Genomic DNA, 13,232 nt, shown 5'->3' on the forward strand with positions numbered 1-13,232 from the left:
AATGTGTTTGGAACCCAAGCCTAGCATGTCTAGTTGCTGAAATTCTGACATTTCAGTAACAGTGCTTTACTGAAGTATAACTGTTAAGTGTGATTTTTAAAAATGTATTGAGAACCTTTTGGTAGGTGTCCAAGTATGACAATTAAGAATTGGAAATGGTCCAGAATTCTATCAGTCTTGGAATTATGGAAGACAGTATTAAGGGTAACTCAAATGGATAAATTAACAGCACTAATACATCTTAAGCAGAGGTTAGGCAGCACTTAAACACTATTAATTCGTTTTGGAATTAATTTGCCAAAAGCAGCAATTTACTATTATGGTGGCTTTTAAGAGTTTTTAAAAATATTACATCCGTATGGCTGCCTGTGTTTTTTTAAGAACTGTCATTTAACCATTTTAAAAATAAAATTTCAAAAGCAAGTACAGTGGTACCTCTGGATATGCACACCTCTGGTTGTGTATCCTTCGGGTTACGCACGTGGCAAACCCGGAAGTATTTTTCCGGGTTTCATCTACCACGTTGTGTGCATGTGCAGAACAGGTACCTCCAGTTGCGAATTCCTCGGGATCTGACTGGAGCTCCGGAATGGATCCCGTGCGCAACCAGAGGTACCACTGTACATAAATATGACACCTATTCATGTTTGCATGGATGTGAGCTAGAGGTATTCATGATTTTCAAGAAGGAAGAGTAAAGGTTTTTAAAATGTATCGAGTTCAACACTACAATCTTACCACAGCACTTCAGAAACACCAAAAATGAAATTAGGCTGATGCTGTACCACTTTTTAAGAAATAAAACTGTGAACATTACATTACTCTAGACAACAGACGTGTACAGACACTGTGGTTACAATCTTGCCTCCAATTGCACATGTGTAAAACATACTGAATTCAACAGGACTTGTGTGCACTAGATATAGCAAAATATATTGGAAGGCTATTTTTTAGGCAGCTCAGTGACCACCATATTCTGCTGGCAAAATAAACTAAGGATGTCCTTTATTTTTTTCAAACTGCTTTATCCTCAAATCCTAAGCAGTAAAAAACAAAAACAAAACTAGTGCTTCCTGCACTCAAGAGGAAGCTGCGTCAGACGTTCGGCTTCAGAAAAACTTTTGCAAACCAGAGCATTTACTTCCGGGTTTTCAGCATTCGGGAGCCAAAATGTTCCAAAACAGAGGCGTTTGAGGACCGAGATTGGACTGTATTGACAAACATATACTTCACTGATATATTCCAAACTAGCCATTCATCCATCAATCAATTATGTTGCTTGCTAAATGGACTTACTTTTTGCACAGCTGGTCCCCTGTTGGAGCTTCTACTCTGCTGGCTACATAATGAAAAGACCTGGTTGGGTTGGGTTGGGCGATCCGTGCATTCTGCTGTGACTGTATTTATGGCACTTGTTGTCTGGAAGGGTGCTGAGTAAGGGGCTGGAAATGGATGATAAAAGCCCATGACCTGGGCGCATGGTGCTGGCATCAGTTGGTAATACGTGTATTCAGCAGAAACAGGTGGCTGGGCAGAAATAATGGGATAAGCAAGGTATGGACCAGCAGGGTTTGGGTTAGGCTGCTGCCATCTGATATCATTGTTATACAGCGGAAGTTGCCTGCGGAGAGGAAGAGAATAATACACTTAATAATGGTTAAGTGTGCAAGAGTCCACCAGCACCACTTCTTTCCTTTAAAACCAAAAAGAAAGATTTTGCAAGTGCTACGTGCTGTCCATCCCACATACATTTCCCCACTGTGTTCATATGGCTGTCCAGTTTGAGGTATGAGGAACTAGTTGCACCAAACTGTACTGCACAAGCTAAGTATTACATCATTGTGAGATATCAAGTGCTATACTAGCATGGCAGTCCTATGTTTTTACAGGTAAAATTATAGCCAAGTCCTCACAATGTCCATTCATAATTAAATTCTGCTCAATTAATGTTGCTTAAAGGTAAAGGGACCCCTGACCATTAGGTCCAGTCGTGACCGATTCTGGGGTTGCGGCGCTCATCTCGCTTTATTGGCCCGTACAGCTTACGGGTCATGTGGCCAGTATGACTAAGCCGTTTCTGGCAAACCAGAGCAGCACGCGGAAACGCCGTTTACCTTCCCGCTGGAGCGGTACCTATTTATCTACTTGCACTTTGACGTGCTTTCGAACTGCTAGGTGGGCAGGAGCAGGGACCAAGCAACGGGAGCTCACCCCGGCACGGGGATTCGAACCGCCGACCTTCTGATCGGCAAGCCCTAGGCTCTATGGTTTAACCCACAGCGGCACCCGTGTCCCTTAATGGTGCTTACTTTCATGTAAATGGGGTTACAACTGCAGCCTTAAACATCAAAGGGAGACCTGAATTACATGATGTTTCCAGAGGTTTCATCATAGTCCTATGCTCGGTGAAAATATGAGCAGTTTCTTTCATCTATTCTCAGCAACTATGCAAAGAAGGCAGCAAATGGAGGCCACTGCCACATTTTGGAAGTGGCATGAAGCTAATTTCGCTGCTCTAACAGATAGCAAATTTAAGAGGTGGCTTGAAGGTCTGAGCCTCACCACCTTTCATTCAGGAGACACAAAAAATAGATGATTTTTCTGAATGGTTAAAAAAAAAAAGCTGGAGAGAAAGCAAATAAGTTCCTTCTATAACCTTATTATTCAACTAACATGCAATCTAATCCTCACATGTTTACCCAGAAGCAAGTGCCACTAAGTTTGGAACAGCTTACACCCAAGAGAACATGCACAAAATTTCAGCTTTAAGTGCTGAATTTTAGTGTGAAAGCTTCCCAGTATTTTAGGGAACACAGAAAACTAAATGGCAGATGCAGAAAATATTTACATTCATTTATTTTGTCACGGAATATATTTAATTACCTATTGGACTGGTTTTCCTGAACAAATGGGTAGCAAGTAATCAGGTAGCTAGGAATAGGAGCTGGTTCCACGCCATTAACTCCTCCACTGTCAGTAGGTAACGCCATAGACATCATAAGTGAATCCGGACCCTTCTTCTGAGGAATGAATGGTTCTACTTCAGCAGACAGTTTCACATTCTTAAGGGAAGGGAAAGAAACATGTTAACATGTAAGGGAACATAAACTAGAGTATTTTCTGGGCTGTCAGTACTTAAGTATGACATAGCCACTAGGGCTGTATTTTCATTAGGTTTACCATGTTACATTTCCCCAGTCAAAATTATTCAAGCAAAATTAATTGCATTTAAAATCAGCAATCCCAAAGCTGGTAGAATACTACATAGACTGTTACACACTGACACAATTTATTCTAGTTCCATGTGCAGGAAATATATCCCTTATCTAAAGCACCAGAGCAGTAACCGGAGGAGGTGACAACTATGCAAACAACTTTGCCACCCAAGGAAACACGCACAACAGACCTAAGTTCAGTCTTCTGAAGAATGCACATTACAAAATAGGAAAACGATTAAAGACAGTCAAGATGGAGAAATGTTTTGTGCTACACATTTATCTGCAGTAAAGACATGAATTTTTTATGCTGGAAGGAAGCATAGGAGGATACTGTTTAGAGCAGTGATGGCCAAACTTGGCCCTCCAGCTGTTTTTGGACTACAATTCCCATCATCCCTGACCACTGGTCCTGTTAGCTAGGGATGATGGGAGTTGTAGTCCAAAAACAGCTGGAGGGCCAAGTTTGGCCATCACTCATTTAGAACATTGCACATGATCAATCTAAATGAGGATGGAATGAGTTACACCCCCAAGAAAAATGTTACTTTAAGTTTATTGCTTTCCACTGAAAGCAATAGACCCACTGGTCTATTCAAGTATAAATAATCACTTATTGTTGATAGGTGAAGCTTCAATCTTATGCACCCTTTTCTAAAAAAAAAACAAAAAACCAAGTTCCACTGAACAAAATATAACTTACTTTCAAACACATGTGCAAAAGATTGAGCTGCAACAAGTGTCCCAAACTTCCTAGAATCAGGGGATAACTGTTGGGCAAAGTAGTGTATTTCAAAGAAATAGAAAACTGATTTCCAATGTTATGCACTTCAGTCAAGAGTCAAGAGTCTGGGTTTTTTGTTTTTCAAGAGAAGGAAATGTACTAGAGGAAATATACTAGCAAGAAACAAATCTGACAAAGTATTTATTTAATTTTTAAAAAACCTGCAGAAGAAAAATTACCCTCCCAAAGGAAAGCTATTCAGCTATGATACCCAATGCAGCAATAATACTCTAAACAAGTCAAGCCCACTTTCCTCTTCTGGCACAACTGCAATGAGTTTGGAAGCTTTTGCTTCTGTTTTAGATTCACTGCAACTGGTCATGACATTCACACCTTAACCGTAATTATGGTGAATTGAGACAAACCTATAACCTATGGTTTGAAGCAGTGTTCGAAGTTAGCCAGGCACATTTTGCACCTGCCTATTGGCCACTTGCAACCAAGTGAAAATACCTGGTGCCAGGATGGCAGCACCTGATATCTCCACCATCTGCAGGTGCATGCCTGGGGATAATTGAATTTTGACTGTTTTCACACACCAATACCACATGCTGCAGAATTCTATCAGTTATATTTTATCTGCAGAATTAGAATGAATTTCGAGAACCAAAATGCTTTTTCTGTGCAGCCTGAACGGGAGCAGCGAACGACATTACAGTTAATTATTGTAGTTTGCCTTCACTTTCCCTACCCCACTGCCCTGCTCACAGTAATGTAAGAATATTCTTACATTATGAATGGTCTGTGTCATCATTAAGAGGAGGGAGGAATAGGCTGATTTTATATAGACTGTCCCTGGATCAAGTGACTTTTCTTTTTTAAGTTCACAAGGTTCTTAACCTAGCTCTAGGTCAGTGATGGCCAAACTTGGCCCTCCAGCTGTTTTGCAACTACAACTCCCATCATCCCTAGCTAGCAGGACCAGTGGCCAGGGATGATGGGAACTGTAGTCCCAAAACAGCTGGAGGGCCAGGTTTGGCCATCACAGTCCTATGTTGTCATCTGAACTAGCCAGATGTTTAACAGATAATCAATCATAGACAGTCATTTAAAAAATACAACTTTACATATGTCTTGCCCCAAAATGGCAAATAGATATTCTGTTTTGGCAACTGTAACCTTGGTTTAAGGAGCTATTTGTTGCCGTGTGTGTGTGCGCGCACAAACACACAACCGCCTTATTTCAACAAACCATAGTTCAGATAACCTAGTGGTTAAACTAAAAGGGAAGAGAAAGCTTTACGGCCATTTGTGTCCATTACAGAAGAGAGGCTTGAACTCAAGGCTTCCTTCAATTCTATCCTGCAAAAATAATCTAGTCCCAATTTAAAGTACCAATTGCCTTATCCTGCACATGCCAACTGAAGCTTAATATTGTTTTGGAGGCGTTCCTCTGGGTAGCTTCAGCAGGCAAAGCAAAGCAGGGGGGTACCAGGGAAAAGGACTTTCCATTAGTGGCATCTCAGCTGTTGAACAGCCTCCCCAGAGATGGTCATACAGAGACTTTATGGTATTTTCAGTGCCAGCTGAAGTCCCTTTTGTTCACCCAAACTTTTAAACTGTTTTAGAACAGGGATGTAAATTATTTCATGCTGCCTCAACGCAAGGAAGTTTTTTTTGAGGTTTCTTGTTTTATGTATATAGTGGTACCTTGGTTTACAACCATAATCTGTTCCGGAGGTCCGTTTGTAAACCAAAACAGGTTGTAATCCAAGGCACGCTTTTGCCAATGGGGCCTCCAAAAAAAATTTGTTCATAATAAAAAAAAAGGGGGGGTTGTAATCCCAAAAAAGGTTGCAAACAGGGACACGCACTTCCGGGTTTGACGTGTTTGTAATCCAAAACATATGCAAACCAAGGTACCACTGTATTATGTGTTTAGTATTTTGTTGCAAGTCACACAAGAAATATTTATTGAATGGTGACTACATAAATATATTTAATAATAATTCATAATCCAAACCCACCTTCGAGCAAAAGAGCAGGATATAAGATCACCGGTAATTAGTGTATTGTTTTCTTATTCAGGTTTAGTTTGAATTAAGTTTGGCTTTTGATTTCAGAGCCTCTACATTAAGCCATTTGCAAATAACAATCTGTCTATTGTTTCCACTGATAGGAGTATGGATTACACAGGAACCTCTTTTTGCTCTAAAGGAACATGCACACTGGTGACACCATATAAATACAACCATCAGTACTTACATATTCTATTGTTTGTGTTAGCGATTTTCTTTCAAAGCACAGGATTTTAAGACTTACCCGGCTTTCAGTTTAATTTTACAGAATGTATGCAATAGCTCATTATATATGTTTCCCACTGACCATTACATTTCTTCCAAGATATTTAACATAAAGCCACCTTTGTTTTCAATATAAAGGCTACTGTATTATTTAGCAGCTGCAGCGACAGAAGATGACACTAGCAGGAACAGACTGGTAAACTTTGTCTTATAGTTACAGCACTGTGTTTAATCTTTAGACTACAATATACAAAAAACCTGTAACAGACGTTCAATATTACCCATTAAAACAGAACCCATGCTGTCCTTCTAAGCAGAATAGTGCTGTCGGCTGAAGGCACTTTGTGTAATTAACACAAGGCAGATGCTTACATATTATGTTTCAAATTCAAAATAATGTTGGGTTTTATACTGGCTAACAGCTGGAAAAAGAAGAAGCCTAGCTATAATAGTGACCTTTTATCTTTCGGCGATTTGAAAAAAAAAAGTTTTAAAATTGAGAATACGCAGCAACAAGCATATTAAGAACTTACACTTTGCCTATTTTAGGAGTCGCTTTGTAAACACAAAAACAGATGTGGCTATAGTTAGATTATTCAATGCAATCTTAAGGAATGGGAAATATGCTGGTTGACTAGAAGATAGCAGGAGCATTTTATGCCATGTTCTGTCTGAAAAATCGTACTTTTTAATCAATGATGGGGTGGTAATTTCTCCACTTTTAGGACTGCTCTGTGCATTAATGTAATACAAGTTACATTAGGCAAATGGAACCAACGTAGTAGTAGTAATGTTTAAAAGCAAACTTTTATTTTTCAGGAGACTCTCACTAGAAAGCAAACACTTATGCAAGCAGCAGTCCAGGCATGCTAAAATTAGTATATGTTAATTTTCAGCATCTTCCTTTTTCTCCCTTAGGCTGGAATCTTAAACAGACTTACTACAGAGTTAGCACTCTGGAACTCAATGTGGCTTACTTCTGAGTAAATGAACAGTAATGTGTTATTAAAATCTAAATAGCTTAAGGGGAATGTATGCTATTGAGCTATGTCTTAACATTTTCATTGGAGTATTTCTAAATATAAATTTCTAAGTAATGCTTTGAACATGACATTTAGAACAACTCGATTGTTTTCACATTTTTCTCTTATCATGTTTCCGTCAAACTACCTTTGGTTACTGGGAGGGGATCAGATATTGTTTACTAAATGCAAGTCAAATATACATGCTAAATCAGATCTCCATTTAAAGCAGCACAAAATGTTCCTATTACATTTTGTCTGGAAAACTCACACCACTTTTTATCATCTGTTCCAGCTCAACTGCCAAACAGAACATCTTACAAATTCAGATTAACATGCATCATTTATCTGTTTTAAAAAGGATTATACAAACTGTTTCATTTGCTTGCATGTTAGACTAATGAATGGCTATTTTCTTTTTAAAGATACACAAGACAAAGCAAATTCCGATCAGGAAATGGGTATACTAAGGCATGCAACCCTTAGTTGGGAATACTGTATCTACAAATCAATATTCAATTAACACATTGGGTGAAATGCTTTTACAAACTCAATACTGCCAGTATGACATCTTTGATAGGTGGAGACACAAACAATGGAAGCTCTAAGATTGCACATGACATGTCATATAATATAGCTTATCTGCTTTATTCAAACAGATAAGCTATAAAACAAAGTAACATGAGTGGGCAGTAGCACTATCATTTTATAAATGCTAAGTACTTTCATTAAGTACTGAACAACCTGTTCACGTGAACACCTACTCATAACTTTCATATTTAATTCCTTACTCCTACAGAATCATAGAATTGCAAAGTTGGAAGGAGCCACAAGGGTCATCTAGTCCAACCCCCTGCAATGCAGGAATCATTTTCCCCAACATGGGGCTTGAACCCATGACCATGAAATTAAGAGTCTCATGCTGTACTGACTGTGCTTAATTAATACAACTTCCAAGAGGTCTCCCTATAAACTACATGAGGGTACAAGTAATACATGAAGAGCAGCTCATATAAAGTAATCTATTACTTAGCTTCTAAACAAGGCCAATCATCATTAGGATAGGATGCAATCCTATGTACAATTAACAGGAACAATTCCTACTGACCACAGGGATTTGCATCTGTATAAAAATGCATATGTTTGGATTGTAAGGTTTCAATCCTACAATTACTTGGGCATGAATCCTACCAGGTAGCAAGGATCCAGTACCGGAAGACTTTTAATTTCATTACTTTTAATTTCATTACTGTATTTATAAAAAAATAATAATTTATAAATCGTATGTTTTATTTTTAATGATACAACTATAATGTTTAGTAACTGAATCTATCTGGATTACATTTGGATTAACAAAATGCAACTCCTCCTTCCCTATCACAACCAAGTCCATTTTAAAGAGTTTAAAACTTACTACTAGAAACAACTGCATTATAAAACTGTAAGAGCCTATCTTATCCAACCTTGATTTGTACCTCCATGACTTCGTAAAGGCCAAGGCTTACTCTACATTAGAACAGATACTTCCCAAGAAAAGGAGCTACTAAGATTAGACACTGGCCTAGTTCACACATCAGTGCAGTAGCAGAGCGACTAGGGAGGAGCAAAATGGCCCCAATCTACTCTCTTAGAGACCCTGCATTCATGCTAAGTCATAACTTGTCTTAATGTGATGCCTTTAAATCAACGTGGCAGCATAAGGAACATATTGTGCCAATGGTTCAAGCACAGAACAAGTTGTTTTGAAGTGATGCATGATACAAGGTAGGATACCACGCTACTTCTTGCAATCTGTTTCCTAATTTTGTTATTTGGCAACTGTAAACCTGGTTTAAGGAGCCATTTGGCACCTAGCTTGTATATCTGAGTTTCTAACACCGATATCTTGTGAAGGCATGTGCCTGCTATCTGGCACAATACTATGCAGCATATGACTTTAAGAGGACTAAAACCCACAATGCCCACCCACACCTTCTCATCCCCTTAAGAAAAATGTCAGGCAAATGTTAAAGGAACACAGAAAAACTGTCTTTAACCAAGTCAGACCACTGGTCTATCTAGCTTACTACTGTCTATGCTGACAATATAGGGGTTTTAGAGAAGCCTTTCCATGTCTTGTCTAGAAATACTGGGGAGTGAAGCTGAGGCCTTTTGCAAGCAAGTGGCTCTACCACTCCTGTGAATGAGACCTTATCCTTGAACCTAATAATCATTATTATTTTATCTTCAAGTCGTCTGGAGCTTCTTCCTCTTCTACAGCTATCCATGCCTAGTTACTAAAATCCAGATAATGGCTGGCTGCAAAGAACTGAAGACACAGGAAGATACAGTGGTACCTCGGCTTACATACGCTTCAGGTTACAGACTCCGCTAACCCAGAAATAGTGCTTCAGGTTAAGAACTTTGCTTCAGGATGAGAACAGAAATCGTGCTCCGGCGGCACAGTGGCAGCAGCGGGAGGCCCCATTAGCTAAAGTGGTGCTTCAGGTTAAGAACAGCTTCAGGTTAAGTACGGACCTCCGGAATGAATTAAGTACTTAACCCGAGGTACCACTGTATTGGAAGAATGCAACAAGGAAGTAACCATTTCATGAAATCACCTGAAGGCTAATTACAATTCCTACTAATTAATCCACAACAGATTGCTCAACAGGAGTGATGTCTGTGGTTTAGTAACCATTCTCCCTTCAGAAACAATTTTAAAAAATATTCATGGAAACTACAGGCAACACAAAAGACCTGTTAAAAACAAAAGATATGTAACCCCAAACAGCCATATCTTTAAATAACAGCAGCAATGATCAGACCAAACCAACATTTCACATTTAGGAACTTAAGTTGCTGCCTAATATTAGGTCATAGATCTGTGGTCTGACATCTAGGCTGGCTGTATTGCGTATGGGTCCTGCAATGTCGAGTTGGAAGGGACCCCAAGAATCATCTAGTTCAACCCCCTACAATGCAGGAATCTTTTTGCCCAGCGTGGGGCTCAAACCCATGACATTGAGAATAAGAATATCATGCTGTACCAACTGAGCTATCCCAGATCAGATTGGATGATTGCAATGTGCTTTGTGTGGGGCTGCCCTTGAAGACTCAAACTTCAGCTGGTCCAAAATGCAGCAGCCAAATTCCTAGCTGGGGTTCTAGACTTAGATCTCACTGAACCCATTTTAAAACAGCTGCACTAGTTTCCAGTTTGTTTCTGAAGCCAATTACAAGTGTTTAAAGCCCTAATTGACTCAGCCCCCACCCCCCAATACCTGAAATACTGTATCTTTCCTACAGACCTCCACCAGTTTTAAGATCAGTGGAGGGGGCCCTCTTGATTGTTCCACAGGAGCTCAGGGGAGGTGGTTTAAGAGAGGGCTTTCTCTGTAGTATGCCCTAGGTTTTGGAACTTCTTCCCCACAGAGATTCATCCGGCATCTTCATTACACAATTTTGGTGAATGCTGAAGACACACCACTTTATCCTGGTTTTTGGTACATGGTTTTTGGTACACCTTATTTTTGTGATTATGTTTTAAACTGTTTTTAGCACTGTGTTGTTTTTTATAACTTGTCCTGTGACCTTAGGGTGAAGTGCAGGTAATTAAAATAATGATAGTGGTAATAAACTGAAGAGATTGATATTAGTCAGACAAATATATAAAGAGGATACCTTCTGTGGACAGAAGTTTAAACTCTTGTATTACAAGAGTCAGTGACCTGCTTCAGCTTATCTTGGCTAAATATGCTGCAATATGTACAAAGCATGCCCACTTAGAAAGCCTCTTCATTGCATGGCTGATAAACTAGGAAATCTCTAACCATGGTTTCTAGTTCATTTTCCTAGTTCAGGTGAAATGGGAAACTATGGTTGTGTACAGATTACTAGCTTAAAAATGCAAAATGTTTTTTTTAATACCTTAATTTTAAAAGCTGTCTGAATGCATCCACAATGTGTTTAACCTCTGCCAATGGGTCAAATTAAACATTACAAACAAAACAAGTAAGTGTGTGCAATGAAGCCCCAATGGTGGTGATGGTGTTTTAAATCAAACAACTTTAAGGCAGCAATTTTAAGCAAGGGATGTTTAACTCTTCTCCTTCCAACTGTTTTTCCACTCTACCAGCTGTTCTCCCTGCAAAGAATCCCAGACATATGTTGATACTTTGGAACCCTGAGGAGGGGGAGGGATGGGGCTGGAGGAGAGAAGCACAATATTGATATAAGAATCAGCTGGTAAGGGAAGGTTTAAGTAGACACTCCCTCAACTCAAAATCAAAGCCTTTCGCTTTTAATCAAGCGTGTTGGTGCTTCGTTTACATTTAAATGCGAGTTACATATAGTTTGCCCTCTAAGAAGTACAGTAATACCTGAAATTCTCAGGGACAAATCTCTCTCGCTCTAAAAGCCACCCGACTTCCCCACTTGCCTCAAACTGGAAAGTGAAGTGAAGGAATGCCCGTTGCTGATAGCAGTCCAGCTTTATTGGAAAATTAAGACTACTTTGAAGAGGAGGTGAAGGATATCCAACCCTCAAGTCAGTCCCTGACAATGATTTTAGCCTCAAAAAACAACTGGGGAGAGATGCACTTTCTGTCCCATTCCTCCTTCTGACCTCATTCCTTTTCGCATTGCAAGACTATAGCCAAGTTCTACTATATTTGCTAATCCAGGTCTTTCCTGCCAAGACTGGAAATTTGATAATTTGTCAGCATTATCATCCTCTCCTTCCCACCAATAAAGCACAGAGAATAAGTTCCCAGTTCAAAATTCACTAGGTGGCATTAGACAAGCCACTATATTCTTCCATCCTTGGCCAGCCTTCCCAGTACTTTGCAGTAAGAAAAATACTGGAGTGTCATGCAGAAATGTTTTAGGAGTTACTGAAACAATGCATAGCAAAAGTGTCTTGAAGCCCTGAAATTTCTATCCATGGAGCTAATTTTGTCCTCACAAATTCCCAGTGAGGTAAGCTAGCCTGAGAGAGGCAGTGACCCCAAGGTCATAAAGGGAGTTTCATGGCTGAGCGGGGTTTTGAACTCTTAAGTCTCAGTTTGACACTAACCGCAATACCATACAGAAGCATACTTTAATGTATTACTGCTACGGAAACCAGCACCATTCATATAGCAATAGCTGGCGATTTAATTTTCAACACCCCCCACACCCATAACACCAGTGGCCCATGTTCAACGCCTGCTAGCTTTGCCTTTGCTTTCTTACTCCAGAATTTAGATTCCTTGCTGCAGAATTTAGATTGCAGGGTGGAGGGGGGGGGAGAGAGGAAACAATCTACATATATCCTTTGCTTATTAAAACTTATAAAAGAACACCCTACGGATGTCAAGAGTGAGAGCGTTGTATAAACAAGCTCCTTCTCCCAGAGCTTCAACAAATCCCTTTAAATCCCTCACTGCCCTGGCAACCTCGCCTAATTCCCCTCGGGCCCGATCCCACCCGCGCCAGGGACCGGGTCTAGGGCTCAAGCCCCATAACTCCCCCCCTCCCGCCCCCGATTATTATTATTACTACTACCGCGACACGAAGCACCCTCTCGGTTTGTTTACGTGTCGGTGGCATTTGTACGCCGCCTCCACAGCAGACGAGTTCTTTGGGCGACTCCCCATAAGCAAGTGCTACAACTCATTTAACGCCCCCGAAGTTAAAAGCCCAGGTTGAGAAACCAAAACAAAAGCAGAGGAGGCGCAGAGGGGACGCCTGAGATTTAGAAGGCCGGGGCGTTATTTAAGCCCCTCACCATTTCAGCCGCCGTCTCCCCCTCCTCTTTACTTAGGCACCCCTCAGCCACTAACCCCTAGGCACAGCTGCCTCAAGGGACTTCCTCCCAGGATTAGGCCGGGGCGTTATTTAAGCCCCTCACCATTTCAGCCGCCGTCTCCCCCTCCTCTTTACTTAGGCACCCCTCAGCCACTAACCCCTAGGCACAGCTGCCTCAAGGGACTTCCTCCCAGGATTA

At 40.4% G+C, this 13,232-nt stretch overlaps 1 protein-coding gene across 3 annotated transcripts in view; it reads right to left on the bottom strand.

The window, feature by feature from the left end:
• The window catches only part of SECISBP2L (SECIS binding protein 2 like), a 34,833-nt gene that overhangs the window by 20,977 nt on the left and 624 nt on the right, over nt 1–13,232 (bottom strand). For all 3 annotated transcript variants that reach the window (XM_083411853.1, XM_083411854.1, XM_083411855.1), the window contains exons 2-3: nt 2,884–3,062; nt 1,297–1,621 (exon numbers count right to left, since the gene is read on the bottom strand). In XM_083411853.1, the coding sequence (XP_083267979.1) occupies nt 1,297–1,621; nt 2,884–3,062 (504 nt within the window). The remainder of the gene's footprint in view (nt 1–1,296; nt 1,622–2,883; nt 3,063–13,232) is intronic.

Source organism: Podarcis tiliguerta (assembly GCF_965153285.1).
Source record: "Podarcis tiliguerta genome assembly, chromosome: 14".
In the NCBI taxonomy this organism is placed as follows: Eukaryota; Metazoa; Chordata; class Lepidosauria; order Squamata; family Lacertidae; genus Podarcis; species Podarcis tiliguerta.